We start from the raw sequence: 20,705 nt of genomic DNA on the forward strand, positions 1-20,705 counted from the left end.
AAATGGAACACATTTCTAAAAAATGTCATGGCTGAGCAAAAGACCACTGAAGAACCACACAAAGAGCTGACAAGATCTCCTCAGTTCACTCATTACAATTAACTGTGAAATGTCTGTTATATCATTTCAATCAAATAAATTAGTGAATAGTAGATTGAGATGAAAATAAATTGTTCTCGTAACTGTATTTTTCTTTTTTATTTCTGTTTGCTATACTGCATGAATGGCATAATTAATTACTGATCAGGCCATTTCTTATTTGCAGAACTGATAGCCCAACAAAAAGTACAACATTAGCAGAATTCTGCAATCACATCTATTTTTCTCTCCATATAAAACTTGTGCACTTTTCTGACTTGTCCTTTATTTACTTGTGATGGGTTAAATGCCTATTTGTATGCAGGAAATTGCCTAATTTGTAACCAAAGTAGCTTTTATATGGCTTTAGAATTTGTATCTTTACTCTTTCTTAAACTTCAAAAGGCAGTCATTCACATTCTGTAGTTCATTAAGGAATATGAAACATTTCTTGTTATTATAATTGAGAAATATACATATTAGCTGAAAGGCATTCTCAATAATACATTACTTAGAATACATCATGAACTGTGTTAAATCTATATCAACATGTTCTTTGAACATCATATTTACAGTACATGCATCTTAATTGTCTTTAAAAGAGTACAGAAAACAAGTGCTCTCTGCATGATCAAATACACATGGTAATATTTATTTGCTCTCATGACATTCAAAAATAACTTACCACACAAAGTAAGCCTCACGGTGCTGTTTGCAAATGCTTCACACGTCTTTCTTTTGCAGGGTTGTTTAGTGATGCGATAAGAGCAGACTGCACTATGCCAAACATTTTGCCACCTAGTCGACGCAAGCAAAATTCTGGTAACGGAGACTGTAAAGACACATATAAACAAGTCCCTAAATATTTTTCTTTATTTGACTGTTGGTGATATGATGTGCTTGAGGTTAAAACCTGAGAGAACAGCACCATCACTATAATCATGCCATTATCCATTAGCCTATGAAAAAATAAAATAATAAGATCATCAGTTTATAAAGTTACACTGTACAAAATTTAAATCCACTAAAATTGGGAACGTAGGTTTAACTGTTGCCTTAAATTTTCAAGTCAAAGTTGTGTCAAAGTTACAACCTGCAGCTGTGAGTTCATTGCACGTTTTAATCATGCCATTTTTAGGAGAATTCGTTCATAATGATTTTACAGCATACTATTTTCATTATAGTTTTACAGCATGATATTTCTGCACACTGTAAAACAAATATTGCTTTCTAAATCAGTTAGTTTTCCCACAGTTTAGCAAATGTTCATATTCTTATTAACCGTTTTGGCCATTTTGGGTTAGGCCTATATGTGTTTCATACATGTCTAAGGTTTTTACTATGCATTGAAATACACTTTGGTGATGTTTTTATAAGCTATTGTATTAATTTGTTTTTTTTTTTTACAAAGAAAATAATAGAATATAAATAATCAAATTTGTATCTGTAATTACTACAATAGCAAGTTCTGTGGTTTCGATGAACTAATACATTTTCACATTCATTAGAATTTAAATTTCGTGTCCTGGTGTTTATTATTAATATAAAGGATTCATTTATTCATGGATTTTGATTCCAGTGGTGGCTGCATAGTATTGTTACCGATTCGTGTTGTCCAAACATTTCCAATAACTCTTTTTATTTTTTTGCCCAGGTCACTTCGGGGGCTCCGTAAGAAAAAGCATTAAGTGGTCACAAATTCAAATGGAACTTCCTGTTTTTGAGCAAAGGACACATCTCTTTTTATCATAAAGAGCATGCATCTGATCATGACAAACTTGGCGTAACATAGAATGTAGACAAATGCATCCAAAAAGATATTTTGTTGATATCACATTGAAATCTGCTGAGGAGGAAATCACATGTAACATATTAATAAACAAAGGAACTGTACATATGTACATCCTATATAAGCCTGTCCTGAAATCTTTTACTCGACTGCACTTCGAATGCTGTTTAGAAGAAATCTACAACGACAAACCCTATCTGTCTTCCCTAGCCAAGCCATTCACATTAACAAGTGTGTTTTTTTAACGGCTGCAGGAAGAGTCAAGAGAACGGGATCTAAGTGCAGTTTTGCTTTAATAAGAAAACAAGTCCAGATACAAAACTTGGAAAACACATGAACAAAACAAAATATACAGTTTTTGCTCAGAACGAACTGAAATTTAGTTTTTGTCCCTGCTTAGACTACATCAGTATCTATGTTGAATCTATTTTAACATGCTCATTGAACATCTTAATTCCTGAAGTGCTCTCAGTCTTTACGTAAAACAATACAGAAAACATGTTATCACTGTGTGATCAAATACACATGGTAATATTCATGCATATTTGCTCTTATTGCTATAAAACTACATCCATAAAATAACTTACCTCACAGAATAAGCCTCACAATGCAGTTTGTAATGCTTCACATATGAATTCCTGATGCAGGTTTGTTTATTGAAATATAAGAGCAGTCTGCGGTATTGACCAAACAAATTTAACACCTAATTCCTATCTGAAATTAAAGTAAAATTCAGAGATCTGGGACTGTCTAAGACCACACCTAGGGTCATAAAATCCCCCTATTTGAACACGTCATAAACATTGTAGTTTGGTAAATGTCCCAAGAATGGGTGTGGACACACAAGGAAAAGGGGGAGAAGGGGGAGAAGTTAGGAAGAAGGGAGGGAGTTGCAGTGAGTGGTCTGTAGTCCACTCACATCCAGAACATCAAGACACTCACTTTGGAGATGGCTGAACATTGCAATATGAGTGAAGACGAAGACAAAACAGCTTTTCTGTATATTAAGCACGAGACAAAAGTGTGACTATGTGAAAATGTATCAGATATTTAGGTCAAACTTTTGAGAATGAAATGAGAACAGTAAGGCAGAGCACCAAAAACCAGGATTTCTTTGGGACATACAGTAATCCTAAATATCTTTGGGGCAAAAATTATTAATAATTTTCCAATTTGTTCCCATATTTAAACAGCTTTATCAAAAGAGACATAATACTAACAGCTATCATAAATAGATAAAATTTACGATTAAGCACTTTAATGTTTTTGTAAAAGGTAATGTTCTATATTCTTTATTTATATCCCTAAAATAGTCTACAGGTGAAACTCGAAAAATTAGAATATCGTGCAAAAGTTCATTAATTTCAGTAATTCAACTTAAAAGGTGAAACTAATATATTATATAGACTCATTACAAGCAAAGTAAGATATTTCAAGCCTTTATTTGATATCATTTTGATGATTATGGCTTACAGCTTATGAAAACCCCAAATTCAGAATCTCAGAAAATTAGAATATTGTGAAAAGGTTCAGTATTGTAGGCTCAAAGTGTCACACTCTAATCAGCTAAACACCTGCAAAGGGTTCCTGAGCCTTTAAATGGTCTCTCAGTCTGGTTCAGTTGAATTCACAATCATGGGATAGACTGCTGACCTGACAGTTGTGCAGAAAACCATCATTGACACCCTCCACAAGGAGGGAAAGCCTCAAAAGGTAATTGCAAAAGAAGTTGGATGTTCTCAAAGTGCTGTATCAAAGCACATTAATAGAAAGTTAAGTGGAAGGGAAAAGTGTGGAAGAAAAAGGTGCACAAGCAGCAGGGATGACCGTAGCCTGGAGAGGATTGTCAGGAAAAGGCCATTCAAATGTGTGGGGGAGCTTCACAAGGAGTGGACTGAGGCTGGAGTTACTGCATCAAGAGCCACCACACACAGACGGGTCCTGGACATGGGCTTCAAATGTCAAACGTCTTACCTGGGCTAAAGAAAAAAAGAACTGGTCTGTTGCTCAGTGGTCCAAAGTCCTCTTTTCTGATGAGAGCAAATTTTGCATCTCATTTGGAAACCAAGGTCCCAGAGTCTGGAGGAAGAATGGAGAGGCACACAATCCAAGATGCTTGAAGTCCAGTGTGAAGTTTCCACAGTCTGTGTTGGTTTGGGGAGCCATATCATCGGCTGGTGTTGGTCCACTGTGCTTTATTAAGTCCAGAGTCAATGCAGCCGCCTACCGGGACATTTTAGAGCACTTCATGCTTCCTTCAGCAGACAAGCTTTATGGAGATGCTGACTTCATTTTCCAGCAGGACTTGGCACCTGCCCACACTGCCAAAAGTACCAAAACCTGGTTCAATGACCATGGTATTACTGTGCTTGATTGGCCAGCAAACTCGCTTGACCTGAACCCCATAGAGAATCTATGGGGCATTGCCAAGAGAAAGATGAGAGGCATGAGACCAAACAATGCAGAAGAGCTGAAGGCCGCTATTGAAGCATCTTGGTCTTCCATAACACCTCAGCAGTGCCACAGGCTGATAACATCCATGCCACGCCGCATTGAGGCAGTAATTAATGCAAAAGGGGCCCAAACCAAGTACTGAGTACATATGCATGATTATACTTTTCAGAGGGCCGACATTTCTGTATTTAAAATCCTTTTTTTATTGATTTCATGTAATATTCTAATTTTCTGAGATTCTGAATTTGGGGTTTTCATAAGCTGTAAGCCATAATCATCAAAATTATATCAAATAAAGGCTTGAAATATCTTACTTTGCTTGTAATGAGTCTATATAATATATTAGTTTCACCTTTTAAGTTGAATTACTGAAATTAATGAACTTTTGCACGATATTCTAATTTTTCGAGTTTCACCTGTATATTTAGGTATAACAAACATCTTCTAAAGCCCATATCTTTTACAATTCTGTATAACTTTTAGCTTTTACTTCTCTGAACAAAGGAGACAAATCGATTTAACACTTGAAGATGGGGATGATTAAGGCATAGTAAATGTTTATTAGACACAGAAATTGTGGTTATAAAGATACACTGTACAAAATTTAAATCCACTAAAATTGGGAACGTAGGTTTAACTGTTGCCTTAAATTTTCAAGTCAAATTGTGTCAAAGTTACAACCTGCAGCTGTGAGTTCATTGCACGTTTTAATCATGCCATTATCCAGCCTTTGAAGAAAAGTAAAATAAAATAATAAGATAATCAGTTTATAAAGTTACACTGTACAAAATTTCAACTCAATAAATTGGCAAATGGTCCTAAAGAATCATGAAACTCTACATGGTGCAAGCTGATTAGTCCTTTGACCATACTCTCATATTCTATGGCTCAAGCTGATAGGTCTTTTGATTCTCTCTCTTTGTCTAAGGGTAAGATTGCCTCAGTTGTTTGAAGGTAAGCCAATTTCACTGCAGCTCGCTACAAGAGTTTTCTATTTGAAACCCTCCTCCTCCCAAACTCTACTTTTCTAGATCTGCTTCAGGGGGGTTGTATGTATGTCTAACTCTTAACCCTCTACAATGCAACCAAATTTTGCATTGGCGACTAAACATTATCTGTGATTAGCCACTGGCTAGTAAATGTTCAGATTTTACTCACTAGTGATTGAGTTATATAGTGGCGAAGAAGTTTAGCACCGAGATTCTCTGCGTGTTTTGTAGCATAAGCTACAGAGAAAAGAAAATGTTTATTATTTCACTGCAGTGGGTCCAGTGTTGCCATGAATGTCAACATAGCTTTAATGTAGTAGTGATATGCCATAGTTACATTGACATTGCATTTAACAAGTTCAATTCTGATTTTCCATGGGCTGTTTTCAAAACATTCTCCATTTTACTGCGTTTTGCTCTACAGAGTAGTTTAACATGTCTGTGTGATTTCAATACAGATTATGAGAAACATTTATTTTGACTCGCTCTGTGCGATGTGTGACCAAAGATGAGATCCACTCAGTCCCTCGTTATTGAATATGTCTCTTTTAGGGTCCTAATTTAAGAGTGCAATCTTGTGCGCAAGGCAATGCTTTAAGTCATATATGCAAAGTTAGTGGGCGTGGCCATGAAGTTTTGGTATTTTCGTACAAGCATGTGCTAAGTCTAGGCACAAGTGGGTTTGGCGAAAGCACCCACACAAAAGGCGTGACCAAGTGTCATTTAATTCTGAGGTTCTTCTCCGGTTATTCAACATCTGCATCCTATTATATAGTCCATTCCCTCTTGCACCAACAATTTAAACAAAGACAGCACATTAATAAGAAGTTGGTAGTGTAAATGTACTGTTTCCAATTAATTAGAAGAATTGAAAATTACTTTTTTCTGTCCATTAACTGCAACATTGATGAATGTCAGGCATATTTCTATGACAGCGAAACGCTCCTTTTATACACATGGAAAATGTGATTCTTGTCAGATCTGGATGTATGCTCCATTAAATTAAGTAATTATTATTCATTTTCATCTACTGACACACAAATCATGGCTAGTATAAACAGTGATTGTATCGGTGTGCATTCAGTTCTACCAGTCGATTTTGATTTTGAAAAATTATATTCATTTATTGAAACACAAAGAAATTAAACCATAAATTCTAATTATATTTCAAATGAAATGAAAATATATTCAAAATAACAAAGTGGTCAAAATAGATTTAAATCCAAACATTTTACCCTCTCCAGGGCTCGCCATTAAAGCTTGTCTGCTTGATCATGTTATTTACTTATTCGTTTTTTGGTGAAAAAGGTTCAAAATGTTTTTTCTAAATGTGTAAATATTTTAAGGGGGCAATCATTATTAAATATTCTAACTCTTTAATATTCAACACTAAAAAGGCTTCAAAATAATAGGCTTCTACAAATTTGTTCATTTTTAAAAAGCTAAGATGTGATTAAAATGATATAAGACAAATTATACAATACAAAATATAGGTTTACATTTATAAAACGTGTGTGTTTGTGTAGGGATGGCATCGATGGGTATTTTCAGACAGATCGGGTATCGGTCCGACGAGTCCGATCCAAATCCGGAGGAGGGTGGGGCCGGGCTGATCCACCTGTATTAGGGAATGATAAAAAAAAAAAAAAAAGTACATTCAGAAGCATGTTCCGTTGCAGGGACGTGCACAGACATTTTGAGGGGCAGGGGCTCAAGTGAAAAAAAGGGCACTTCTCATAATTACGTATTTTTTTACTTTTTTTAAACAAAAAAGTATATATATTAACTCTGACTTCCTTTTTAAAAAATTAATTAAAAAAGTTAATTAATTTTATCTTCCTCAAACTCACGCAATTGTTTCATTTTCAAAAGATGTTTACAAAATAATCCGTTCACACAGAAACCATGGTCTCCTTAGTATTCACTAGGTGTATAGAGCAGCAAAGGAAACCATGCCACAATGTGCATGTTTTCTATGCTACTAGTTTCAAGCATATATTTAGAATAACCTAAATAACTGCATCAAGCAGAGGGGCGTGTTTTACTAATAATTTGAAACCAAGCATCAGAATACTGAATTGCCTGAATGTTTTAATCAAATACATAATATGTACATATATTATACAAAAATATAATATTATTATTGCTATGCATGTACACACACATATACACAATAACTGATGGTGACATGGACTTAGTTTCACATTTGAGGGAGGACTGTATCATCATCATCAAATAAAACCTTCAAAATCCACATTTAGATGGAGTTTGTTTTAAACCTACTATCCTCCATCTGTTTGCATCTGTAGATTTCTTCTAAATTCACCAATTTAGATTTCAAAATTTCAGGAGGAAAGACTCTTGATGTATGCAAGTCATTAACTGGGGACGTTCTGTGGTGATATGCTTTAATTATTTTGTTTATCCTATTTACCTGCATTGCCCTGTCAATTAGATGCAAATATGCGCATTTTAACTAGTTGACGCCTAATTTGCATATCAGTTTATCGATTGTGATGATGTCATTAGACACACACACTGTATTCACCCTGTAGGGTCCCCATTTAGTACAGTAGCACTGTATGGCCATGATATATTTGCCTTAGCTAAACTGTAGCTAACTTATTACATTAGCTAGTAGCTCATGAGGCATGCATGCTAGCAAGACACAGGTTAACTATATTTGTCTTTGGCTAATCAGCAGTAAATTCGAGGCACTGGTAGTTTAATCTTTTGTTCATCGCCACTCACCTCAACACAAGCCAAGAAAAACACTGCTGGGAGGGGCCGCTGCTGCCTCGTGTGTGTGTGTGTGTGTGTGTGTGTGATGTGCCGATGTGCGCTGCTTTGTTCTTATTTCTGCTGCTAATGTTTTGTTAACTGTTAGAAATGAAAATCTTCTAAACGATAGCAGTGCCTTTTTTCTCCGTCTTTTATTGAGTCGTGAATAAATCAGTACAAAGCATCCAACGTTGGGGAGCGAATTCAAAGTAGCTCAACTCAGCTCATATAGCGTACAAATATATATATTGCAATATTGGAGGGGAGTTTACAGGACTATCCAATAAGAACATGCATTACATCATACAGATATGACAGATAATGATTCCATATGACAAAGGCTCCTTCGAATCCTAAGGATCCTTCGGACCTCTGTCATACACATTCATACACTATACACAAACATACAGAAAGAGAGAAGAGGAGAAAGGAGGGGGCTCCTTACAACTCCAAGTTAATATGAAACAGATGTTTGAGAATGCACACATAACATTTTCTCTCTTGGACAGATATACCTATTTCTAACATTAACTTTATTAATAATAGTGTTGTTTAGTAACCTGTTATTGTGTTTTGCATTGGTACCAAAAATGGTATCGAGTACCGTGAAATTTCACTGGTATTGGTACCGACTACTGAAATTTTGGTACCGTGACAACACAGTTCCTGTATATTGTTATTTAAACAATATACTAATAGGCAAATATACTATTTATTAAATCTAATTTTATTACGTATCATATTTTAATGGGGATATAATTTATTACATCTGACAGTTACACGAGCAGACAAGGTTTGAACATTAACTTAAATTCACGGCTTTTTAACACTTCTGTGTATAAATTTGAAGGCTTTTTATTGGATCAATACAGGTAAACATCATATTATGCGACTACACATCACTTTAGGCTTGTTCGACTTCATGCAGCTCTGCGCAGACCGATCGGCGGCTGACTTGAAGCAGTGCATGCCGGTTAGAAATTTTGTCCGACTTGATACAGCGCCGACGCCATGTGACTGTGACGTATGCCATCAAAGTACCGCGAGAGCGATTCGAGAGTAGCCGGAGGACTCAGCCAGCGCAGCTTCTCAAGAGCAGCTGCACAGGTTCTGATGACGACACAACTGATCCACGATTGGCCGGATTCACTGACAACACCGATGACGTGCGTTTCAAGTTTATTGCGACTTTTAAAACAGTTCAATACCTTTTTATGTCGTCTTTATCTTAAAAATCATATTTATTAGATATTCTTTTACTGTATTTACTTTATTGTTAATAAAGGGTTTGTGTATGTTTTTTTTTGCATGACTTTCTTTTTCATACAGACCTTTTACAGTATTCAGCTGCATAACCTATTCAAATGAGCATTTTTAATAACTCAAATGTTAATCTTAAAAACATACAATCTAATGTGGTCATAAATGTATGCTCCTGTACAAATGATGCGTAATACATTGTTCTTCCATTTGTTCATATGGTTTCTTCATATTCTCTAGTTTATTTTGCTGTGGTCATACTTCACCTGCATGTGGTTAACAAACTGCTAACAACTTGCTATATCTTCAACTTAACAACAGTACAACATTCTGTTCACTTTCAAAGAGTTGGTCTAAATCACAATATAAATCCAACAGAATTGTGCTTTTCTGTATATGAAAATGAATGGTGTTTTGTCTCAAATGTTAAAAAGAGCTCATCTGGAGGGTACTGTAAATCCTTTTGCTGAAACCTTTTTTTTATAGGTTACTTTTATGATTTTGTATTAGCAGAAACACCCATGTCAAACTGCTAAAGTATATATCCAATATGTTATCTTGTTTTGGAAGACCCCCTTCCAAAACACCACTTATACACACACATCTCAAAAGTGTGTTAATACCATGGTCCATGGTTAATACATAAAGTTACTTAATCACTAAATCATGAAAACAATGGAAATCACTGCTAATTAATGTTGAGCCAAAACTGAAAGTTGACTTAAAAGGGTAATTGCATATGTTGCTAACTATTAGTAATAATGAATGGAACTGGTGTTGGCTATGGTCCCATGGTTCCTTAGGATATATAAAGAACCTGCACTACCCTATGTAACACTAGGGATGTAACGATATCAAAATCTCACGGTACGATACAATTTCGATATTGACCTCACGGTACGATATTTATTGCGATATTGTGGAAAAGCTCACGGTATTGTTAAATAGCTCACGATAGTGTTTGTGATGATAATAGCGAAAAAATACTGACATTTATTCTGCTTTTGCCAGTCAACAGGCAATGTATTGTTGTATTTATGGATCATGACAACATAAAACGCTGATCACATAGTGCTTTTAAAGTGCAAGTTGTAGTCAGGAACATCAATATTCTGTATAGTAATATTTGGTTGCATAACTGATTCTTCTGTGCAATGTTCAAGTTAAGAAGCAACTAGAACAATTGTAAACAATAGGGAATTCCCTTTAAGTGCAAACAAAGATCAAGTTAAGTCAGGTTTATGCGCAACGCAAATAAAAGCAGCCTTTTAAAACTGGTATTTAGGAACATGACTTAAACTTAAATAAAATAGTCAGTCAAAAAGCCTTTTAAAAAACACTGACCTATCATTTAGCTTATGTTCACGTTTTTCATCAGAAAGATCAAAATAGTCCATTGTCTGTCCACCACCACCTCTCCTTTTGCGTTTTTTGACACGACGAAACCAAAATGTTTCCAGACATCTGATTTAAAAGCTGCAGGGGCTGGCACAATCTCAACTTCGGGGTTGTTGTTTTCATCCTTACAAGTATCGCTGTCGGCCCTGCTGGCTTGCTGTGAGCTTGTGTGGACAGCGTGTAGCGTGCAATCCTATTGGCTTAACAACGGTTGTTGTGACGACGCAGCGCAAAGGATCATGGTCTATGTAGTTAACAATGATTTGTTCCGCGGGACTGTGTTTAATCCTCTTGCTTTTTGACGGACACCTGTCCTTTTAATATTGTAACCCAACCACGACGATATCGAGACACGTTTACCACCGCGATAGCGCGATATCGTCAATATCGTTACATCCCTATGTAACACACAACAAAATGGACAACGTAACCATTAATGTGTTAGACAGCAAAGGTAATGTTGTCATGCTAACAGTTTCCAATGACATCGCTGAAAGGATGAAGAATGGTAAGGAAACCGCATAACTGTGAAATAATTACAGGGCACCAATGATTTGTGCAAGTGTTTTATTTATCATTTATTCCCCCAGATCAAATGTTCCATTCTTCTGTCATGGAGCAAGTATCAGCTGTTGAAACAAAAGGTACACATTTACTTAATGACCAAGAATATACTGGAAATATTTCTTGAGTGACACTGACCACATCTACAATCTTCTCTCCAACCAGCTCTCCTCAGTGGCCCAGCTTGTGCTGCAAAGCTCCTCCAACCTCCTATTCCATGTCTCACTACCTCCACTAGGTCGCTGGTACCCCTAAACCTCAGTTTTGTGAAACCACCATCAACCAGCCAGTGCCCCAATACTACAACTAGGCCCTCTGTACCACCTCCACCATCAACCAGCCAGTACCCGATTACTACCACTAGGCCCCCTGTACCACCTCCACCATCAACCAGCCAGTACCTGATTACTACCACTAGGCCCCCTGTAATACTACTTACCTCCACTGTCAAGGACCCACCGCCTGCCACTCTGCAACCTGGTGCAGTGTGTGGAAACCCTTCAGCATCCATTCAACCTTCATCCCCTCCTTCCAGTCAGACAGGCATGAATCTCAAGGTATTATATCAAATACTGTAAGGAAGATAAATGTCAATACTGTGGTTAAATTACATTTTCTTTGTTTTGTAGTGTTAATCTATTTCTCTCCTTATCCCTCCATTTTACAGAAATAACACATCAAATGACACTATTTCTACTGGACCTTACAAAAACTCACCAGCAACTTTATTTTAGGAACAAAATGGCGTTCTATAAAAAAAATACAAAACTCATTCTCACAAAAGGGCTACAACTTGTCAAGTGAAAAAATTCAAAAAAAAACTAGCAAACATGTTAACCACTTATAAGAGAGTAAAAGACAGGCGCCGTGCAACTGGGGAGGGGAAGATCACCTGGGAGTACTATACAGTAAGTTGAAGACTGCTTTACTTTATGTTTCTGAAATAACATTGTCATGTCTTACATTGGCCATTTTCATTTTACATTTGAAATCCACCCCCACCAGCTAATGGATGAGTTATTTGGGTCATCGGGGATCGGTACTGCACCACTTGGCACCATTCACTCCACACCTCTAGGTCTGGAAGAGACCTCCACCCAAAGCATGCCCACAATGTCTTCTCTTCAAGACCAGCCAGCAGGTGCTAGTATGGATGAACAGCCAGGAACCTCTACCATACCAAATACAAACGTCACAAGCAGGCAAAGACGACCACAACCCTTACAATTTCTGGAGGCTTACGAAGAGCATGCAGAGAGAAGGACTGCTGTGCTTGAGTCCCTGGTAAGGCCAGATCTGGAGAGATGGTGGCAACTTAAAGAGAGGCGGAGAAGGTCCTTCAAAAAACCATGGTGACCAGCTTGGGAACAATTGTGGAGGAGCTGAAGAAAATGGGAAAAAGACTAGAGCAAATTATGCATCTATTACAGAATCCACATGAACCTCAATAAAATGATAATGTAAAGCTGTTTTCTCTTTTGATTTACACCTTTCCCCAAAATGTCTACTATGTATTTTTTTTTTATGTTCCCAAAGAACACAATTTCTAATGACAAACTAATTTTGTTCAATAAAATAAATTTCTTTATTTCAACACAAAATCTGTTTTTTTATCATTTGTTGAATATTTCTGTACATTCAAATCTTTACTTTTGTATGTTTAGTATACACATACAAGTTAGATCTGGCCACAAATCTGGTCTCTATAATGACATGCATTAGTGTTGTGGGGTTGCTGGGGGTGTGGTTCATCATCAACACCATCATCTACCACAACAACTTGATCACTGGGCTCTAAACAAAGATTATGCAAAATGCAGCAGGCTGAGACTGCTGAACTGATATTGGAAATGCTTCTCATTTGCAGGCAATTGAGCCTCCTAAACTTAGATTTTAGAATGCCAAATGCATGCTCAATAACCACGCGAGCTGCATTGAGCTTTCTGTTAAAGTATCTTTGCCTAGCAGACAAGTGACCATTGTCTCTATAAGGCCTCATAAGTTGAGGCAACAAAGGGTAGGCAGAATCCCCAATTATGTGCATTCCTTGTGGAACAAGGGAATGAGGATCTTCTTCAAGAACACGACAAACTTCTGTGAAACGAAATGCTCTGGCATCATGCCAACTCCCAGGGTAACCCACACTGATGTGACAGAAGCGCCGCTGACTGTCACAAAACCCAGTTAAATTTACAGAATAAAACTGTTTCCTATTCATGTATGCTAGGGGATTATCACAGTGGGGTCTCAGTATAGGAATGTGACACCCATCCACTGCACATACAGTGTTGGGGAAACCTGCTGCGTCAAACCCTAACTTTGACATCTCCAGTCTTTGACCTCTGGGCCAGGAAATGTGGTGGGCCATGTATGTGTTCACATTGCAACAAAACTCATGGAGATGCTTGGCAAGAGTGGATTTTGACATGCTGAATCTATCTGCCACCCCACGATATGACTCCTGATTCCAATGTCCAAAGGCAGGCAAGAACACTGTTTGTGAGTGGAATTTTGGTCTGTTGTAAATTCATATAAACAGGACCAAGGGTAGTAATGACATCCTGCAAAGGTAGAAAAATAGGTTATCAAGACAACATGCTAACACTTGTAATAGTTCAATGAATTTTATATTAACCAGTACAAACCTCCACTTGTTCTTTCGAAAGCCTGAAATGACCTCTAAATTCTGAGAGACTGTAGAGAGGGACAACATCCTCCACAAAATTGTCTATTTTTGGAACCATTCTAAATTAGAACAAGAGGAATTGTACTCACTATATACATGTAGCCTAACTGAACACACATGTAGTCAAACATTTATTTTCAGTGTTTTATGTTGAATTGGGATTTTAATCAAATAATTAGTGTATACAGAAGTGTTGAAATTGGAGTAAAACTCCATTATTTCTTTGTCAGAATGAGTAATTCTCTATTTAAACCAAAATAATAATAATTATTATTAAAAGGCAAGCAACAGTAGCTATTGATTACAAAAGCCACCCATTACATCAATAATACATTGCAAAGACTTTAGACTTTCGATACAGTATTTTTATTCAACATATAATTTGCAGATTCTAGGTATAGTAACTTTAAAACTAAATTGATAATGTGTAATTTGTTTAAATAGATACTTCTTACATTTAACCATTTAACTCACCTTCGTTGCTCATTGTGCCCAATGTCATGCAAAAATAATGGAATTTCTATCGCTTCCAGCTCGTCTGCGATAAAGCAAGCAAACACCACGTGATCTGCCATGACTGACGTAATTGCAGCAAACTACGGGAGCCACAACGTGTCCGGCTTCATATCTCCGTTTGCAGATCCTCCCCGCCTGCACGCGGCAACTCTCGCAGATCGGTTACATCCAGCAGCAGCCTTCTTCTTCTTCCTCGTTTTTTGTGGCAGATCGCAACAAAACTCGTGCATTACTGCCACCTTCTGTGATCATGAACCAGAGACTCTAACCACTACCTCCCCTCCCCCCATCCTCCAGCCCAACAAGAGTCATTGCTTCAGCCAGCGCTGCGTGTTCAGCTCCTCTAGCTTTCGCTCGTAACCCTTCCTACACCAGAGGGATGGGGGAGAGGGAAAACATTTTTAATAAAAATTATATATATATATATATATATATATATATATATATATATATATATATATATATATACACATATACACATATATATATATATGCATACATATATATACATATATACATATATATATATATATATATATATATATATATATATATATATATATATATATATACATATACACACACACACATACATACACATACATACATATATACATATATATACACACACACACACATACAGTATATATACACATGCATACATACACACATACACGTATACATCCCTCACACTCCTATATCCTATCTATTAGGCCTGTACACTCCAGAAACTTGAACAATATTGTTATTGCATTCCCTCCTATCTTCGGATTTAAAATATTTTTTAATGAAATATCTTGTTCCCCATTTCTCCTTATCTCCTCTACTAGAATTACTCTCTCCTCTATATATCTTCCACAATGCATAATTACGTGTTCTACTGTTTCACTAACTCCACACAATTCACAAAGCCCTGTTGGATGCTTGGATATTAAATGCATTGTCTTATTTAGCCCTGTATGCCCCAGTCTAAGTCTTGATAAAATATTCTCCTCTCTTCTATTTGTACTAGAATGCCTTCCTTTCCCTACTTTTGGCTGTATTGCATGCAAATGTCTACCTTTAGTTTCAGTATCCCAATACTGCTGCCATCTTTGATACATTTCCTTTATAACTATTGCTTTGATTTCTGATCTACTATATGGTATATCTATTTCAACTTTTGTATCCTGTACTGCTTGTTTTGCCAGCTTATCTGCTACCTCATTCCCTTTCACACCCACATGTGCAGGAACCCACAAAAACTGTACCCTCACCCTTATTTGTTGCAACAAATATAATTCATGGAGAATCTCCATTACTAAATCTTGTCTTGTGTCAGACTGTTGGGCATCGATACTTGAGAGGGCTGCACTGGAATCTGAACATATTACTACATCCTTCACTCCTGTTTCATTAATCCATCTTAAAGCAATCACAATTGCCATCATTTCCCCGTGAACACTGATAGCCTATCTGATATCCTTACCTTCTTTGAGATTTGCAATGTTGGTATAACATATGCTATACCTACTTGTCCGCTACTTATATTCTTTGATGCATCTGTAAATATTTGAATAATGTGTCCATACCTTCTACCCAAATACTCCCTTACTTGGATTACCTCATGTTCACTCTGACCTTCTTTTTGTCTGCATTCCAGTAATGTCAAATCTACTAGAGGTTGAGGCAATATCCACAACGGAACAGCCGGCAGGATCACTCTTGGTGTAATTCTAAAATCCTTTATACCCATCTCCTTTACTAGATCCCCTACCACCCATCCAAAACTATTAATTGTTTTCTTCCCATACTCCCAACACTGATCTAATAATTTTAAGGTGGGATGTGATTTGTCCTGTCCCTTAAGATTTGCCCAGTAGACCCCCATCAACTGTTGTCTTCTTATTTGAAGAGGCATTTCACCTACTTCTACCTGTAATGCTGAAACTGGAGATGATGGATATGCTCCACAACAAATCCTTAATGCTTTTGCCTGGATTTTATCTAATTTAGCTAAATGAGTTTTAGCTGCAGATCCATAAACAATACTTCCATAATCCATCACTGATCTAATTAGTGTTATGTATATGGTTTTTAAAGCCAATCGGTCCATCCCCCAGTCTTGACCGGACACACACCGCATTATATTCAAAACTATTTTACATTTCTCTTCCATCTTTCCTATATGCCCCTTCCATGTGAGTCTGCTGTCTAACCATATTCCAAGAAACCTTACCTTATTTACCCTTTCTAATGTCTGATTGTACAGTTTTAATTTAAATTCGTTATCTATTCTTTTATTTGTGAAGAACATGGACTGGGTCTTTTCCACTGAGAACTTAAATCCCCACTTAAATGACCATTTCTCCACCTCATTTAATGCCCTTTGCATTTTCTGGACCATAAACTTTATATTGGCACCTCTATACCATAGAGCTCCATCATCCGCAAACAATGATCTGCAAATACTTTTGTCCACCCCTGAGAACACATCATTGATCATGATTATAAAGAGCAATGGACTAATAACACTTCCCTGTGGAGTTCCATTTTCTAATGCTCCATTAGTTGATATGCATTCTCCCACTCTCACCTTAATCTTTCTTTCTACAAGGAAATTTTTAATCCAATTAAACATTCGCCCTCCTATTCCTAATTGTCCCAATTTCACCAGCAATCCTTCTTTCCATAACAAATCATAAGCTTTCTCTATATCAAAAAAGACTGCCACCACTGTTTCTTTACTCATCAATGCTTTCCTTATGTCAGACTCTATACATAATACTGGATCCATTGTTCCTCTACCCCCCTAAATCCACTCTGATTTGGTGTAAAACTCTTCCCTTTTTCCAAATAATACGTTAATCTGTCAGTTAACATTTTTTCCATTACTTTACATAGATGAGATGTAAGAGCTATTGGCCTATAGTTTAATGGAACACTTGTATCCTTCCCTGGTTTCTTTATAGGCAGTACCATCGCTTCTTTCCAGTTTTTAGGCAAAATCCCTTCTATCCAAATTCTATTTAAAAATTCTAAAACCACACCCAATGCATTTTCACTCAAATGTTTCAACATACTATAGCTTACTCCATCTTCTCCAGTTGCTGATTCATTCATTCTACTTAATGTTCTCTTTAATTCATTCATTTCAAAAGGATCATCAATCAAATTGTCCATAGCCTCCCTTCTATCCTTTAACAGCGGGTGTTTTTTAAGAGTCTCTTCCCTTACTCTCCTACTCTCATCTGACAAATTTTTAGAGCAGTTCACCTTTACAAATGCCTTTTGAAACATTGTTGCCTTTTCTTCATCCGTTACAGCTAATTCTTCTCTCATCTTTAAAACTGGATATTCAAACTCCTTTCGTATACCCTTCATCTTTTTAATCATACTCCATACCTCTTCAATTGGAGTGTTTTTCCCTATTTCACTACAAAAAGATCTCCAAAAATATCTTTTAGCATTTCTTACCACCCTTCTAACTTCTGCTTGGGCCTTTTTATATTAAATCAAATGTTGAAAATTAAGTGTTCTTCTTACTCTTCTAAATGCCTTCCTTTTATTTCTAATAGCTTCATCACAATTTTTATTCCACCATGGGACTATTTTCATCTTCCTACTTCCTTTACTTTTAGGAATATATTTTCCTGCTGCTTCCTTTATAACAGAAATAATCTTACTATTTATTTCCTCAATACTACCCCTATTTATATTCTTAATCCGATTCAAACCTTCTTCACTCTCTCTCATAAACTCTGCCCAGTTGGCCTTTTCATATATCCACTTCCCTATACCTCCCCAATTCTTTCCCCTTTCCTCTCCATTACTCATAATAGATATTAATATAGGATAATGATCACTTCCCACCGTGCATTTACTTAATATTTCCCACTCAGATACTCCTCCTAACAATCTTGACACCAATGTCAAATCTAAGGCTGATCCTAATCCTGATACCATATCCACCCTTGTGCACCCTCCATCATTGAGACATACTAAATTCTTTCCATCTATCAATTCTTCAATTATCTTACCATTTCTATCTACTTTTGCCCCACCCCAAAGAGTACTATGTGCATTAAAGTCCCCACACCAAATAATCCGCTCATCTCCTTGACCTTCTATAGCTTCTAATTCAATTAACTCCAGTCTCTTACATGGATTATACAAATTTATTATAACATATTTTTTACTTTGGTCCCATATCTCAACCACTACATATTCCATTGATATCCCTATTCCCACCAATCTATACGGAATTCCTGATCTTATGAAAGTAACACATCCCCTCCATTACCCTCTACTCTATCCCTTCTTACTGATGAATATCCCTTCAAAACAAAATCAAATCTAGGTTTAAGCCATGATTCTTGTATACATATCACATGTGGTTTATCCTTCATTCGATTTACATACCCTTTGAACTCCAATCCATTTGCAAAAAGACTCCTGGCATTCCACTGTAATATATTTATCATCATAATAAATGACCAGAACATATTTCTTGACTTGGCTGTAATTCTGTTGTTAGGCAATCCCTAACTATCTCCCATGTCATTCCTTTCACCTCTAAAAATCTCTCAGCTGCCCTCACAATAATTTGTATCCTCTCAGTTCTCTTTTCCGTCTGAGCTGTGCAATTAATAACTTCTGCCATAAACAGCACAAAGTTTTTCTTACTTACTCTTAACTCATCTTCCCTGATCCTACCTTCTTCTCTCCCTCTTATTGGTTCACTTGTTGCTTTTATGATCTGCCCTCTATCATAACCATCTTCTGACTTCTCCTTGCTCCTTAATTCTACTACTTTCACTGCCTCAACATATGTCAATCTACTTTTCTCCCTCTCTTTCTGTACTTCCACTGCTTTCTTCCTAACTTCACAGCCCCCATATGCAACATTATGTGCTCCACCACAATTGCAGCACCTAACCTCAACACCTGCTTCACACCTACCATAATCATGCTCACCTCCACAACGAGCACATCTCTTTTTTGCCTTGCATACATTAGCGTATGTGTCCATATCTCTGGCAATTATAACATCTTAACGGTGCTTTCACATATTCTCTTACTGGATAACTAATATAACCTATTTTAACTCGATCTGGTAATATCCCATCTTCAAACTTAAGCATTACAGAAAAACTATCCACCCTACTTCCCTCTCTATTCACCTGCAAACGTCTGGCCTCACCAACTTTCCCTCCCTCAATATTACTCTTTATCTCTTCCATTGATACCTCCAAGGGTACTCCAGTAATTACACCACTTATCCATAACCTACCTCCTACTGGCCTACAACTCACTACCTCTTGCTTACACACTGCTTTTAATCTCATCACTTTATTTCTCTGTTCATCATTGCTGCATGTCACCAACAATGCCCCATCTTGCATCACTCTAGCACTGCTAATTTCCCCTATTAACCTTCTCAACTCATTTGTCAAAGCAATAGGACTAATCCCTATCATACCACTACTATTTTTAAACCGGACCATAATTTTAAACTCATCCCTTCTACCTTCTACCACCCCCTCTCCTCCACTCTCTCCTGTACTACTTGCTAACCCTTCCTTGCTATTCTTTTTCCTCTTATTTGTGGACTTACCTCTCCCTTCTCCTACTTGTGTCCATCCTACCTCCATTTCATCTCCTTCTCTCTCCTCCGACTCCTCTCCGCCATTCCTAGTCTCTGGTTCAGTCACACTCTTTTTTATTCGTGTTCGAGTCATCTCTCCCTTCCCACCCGCTTTCGCCACGACCGATCGCCTTTGTCAGTTTTTGGTCCGTGTGAAATTGTTTTATCCGAAAATCTAGCTGCTCCCGCTACAGTCACGCTCCAATATTCCCAAACTCAAAGCCTGTAGTCCTGCGTGGAAGATGTGCTCCGACCTTCTTCTCACCAGCAGCAGCCGATGTCGAACACACCATTTATGGAGCGTTTACGACCTACTAGTTAAGTCTTGCCTTAAGAACAGGTGGTGCAACCAAATTAAGCTCTGACTTAGTTACAAACTAACTAGTAAGCCCTTAATATGAACTTTACCTCCTAACTTACGTGAGAACTTACGCACAGCTGGTGCAACCCTACCCAGGTGTCGGCACACAAGTCAGAATTGAGGTAGGCTATGAAAACATGATGAAACGATAGATCATATTTTTACATACATTATTGGCTCCTGTATACAGATGGACATCCGAA

At 37.0% G+C, this 20,705-nt stretch overlaps 2 protein-coding genes and 1 long non-coding RNA gene across 5 annotated transcripts in view; 1 reads left to right on the plus strand and 2 right to left on the minus strand.

Moving 5' to 3' along the window:
- LOC127621674 (C3a anaphylatoxin chemotactic receptor-like) overlaps positions 1-20,705 on the minus strand; it is a 94,883-nt gene that overhangs the window by 2,334 nt on the left and 71,844 nt on the right. Inside the window, exons 1-2 of one of the 2 annotated variants that reach the window (XM_052095413.1) lie at positions 2,455-2,995; positions 764-910 (exon numbers count right to left, since the gene is read on the minus strand). The exons of the other annotated variant lie outside the window; for it this stretch is intronic. The gene's annotated coding sequence lies outside the window, so the exon portion shown is untranslated. Of the gene's footprint in view, positions 1-763; positions 911-2,454; positions 2,996-20,705 lie in introns of those variants that run through there. 2 annotated transcript variants of the gene reach the window in all.
- Positions 11,029-12,117, plus strand: LOC127621704 (mucin-7-like). Of its 2 annotated transcripts, XM_052095433.1 has the most exons (4): positions 11,030-11,257; positions 11,340-11,393; positions 11,479-11,870; positions 11,981-12,117. In XM_052095433.1, the coding sequence occupies exons 1-4, from the start codon at positions 11,167-11,169 to the stop codon at positions 11,984-11,986; spliced, it is 543 nt and encodes a 180-aa protein (XP_051951393.1). In that variant the 5' UTR covers positions 11,030-11,166; the 3' UTR covers positions 11,987-12,117. The 2 variants fall into 2 exon arrangements, with proteins under 2 accessions (XP_051951387.1, XP_051951393.1); XM_052095427.1 differs by lacking the exon at positions 11,981-12,117 and having other exon boundaries at positions 11,029-11,257; positions 11,479-11,891.
- On the minus strand, positions 13,729-14,643 carry LOC127621721 (uncharacterized). Its single transcript, XR_007967891.1, has 3 exons — positions 14,474-14,643; positions 13,959-14,058; positions 13,729-13,874 (listed from the first exon to the last, which is right to left on the minus strand). It is a non-coding gene; the product is annotated as an uncharacterized LOC127621721 (long non-coding RNA).

Source organism: Xyrauchen texanus, chromosome 3 (genome assembly GCF_025860055.1).
Source record: "Xyrauchen texanus isolate HMW12.3.18 chromosome 3, RBS_HiC_50CHRs, whole genome shotgun sequence".
Lineage (NCBI taxonomy): Eukaryota > Metazoa > Chordata > Actinopteri > Cypriniformes > Catostomidae > Xyrauchen > Xyrauchen texanus.

Bases quoted from the DNA above. Each gene is read 5' to 3' on its own strand.
- LOC127621704 (XM_052095427.1), top strand. From the start codon at position 11,167: ATGGACAACGTAACCATTAATGTGTTAGACAGCAAAGGTAATGTTGTC. The intron at 11,258-11,339 runs GTAAGGAAACCG...TTATTCCCCCAG, and splicing joins CGCTGAAAGGATGAAGAATG to ATCAAATGTTCCATTCTTCT. The intron at 11,394-11,478 runs GTACACATTTAC...CTCTCCAACCAG, and splicing joins ATCAGCTGTTGAAACAAAAG to CTCTCCTCAGTGGCCCAGCT.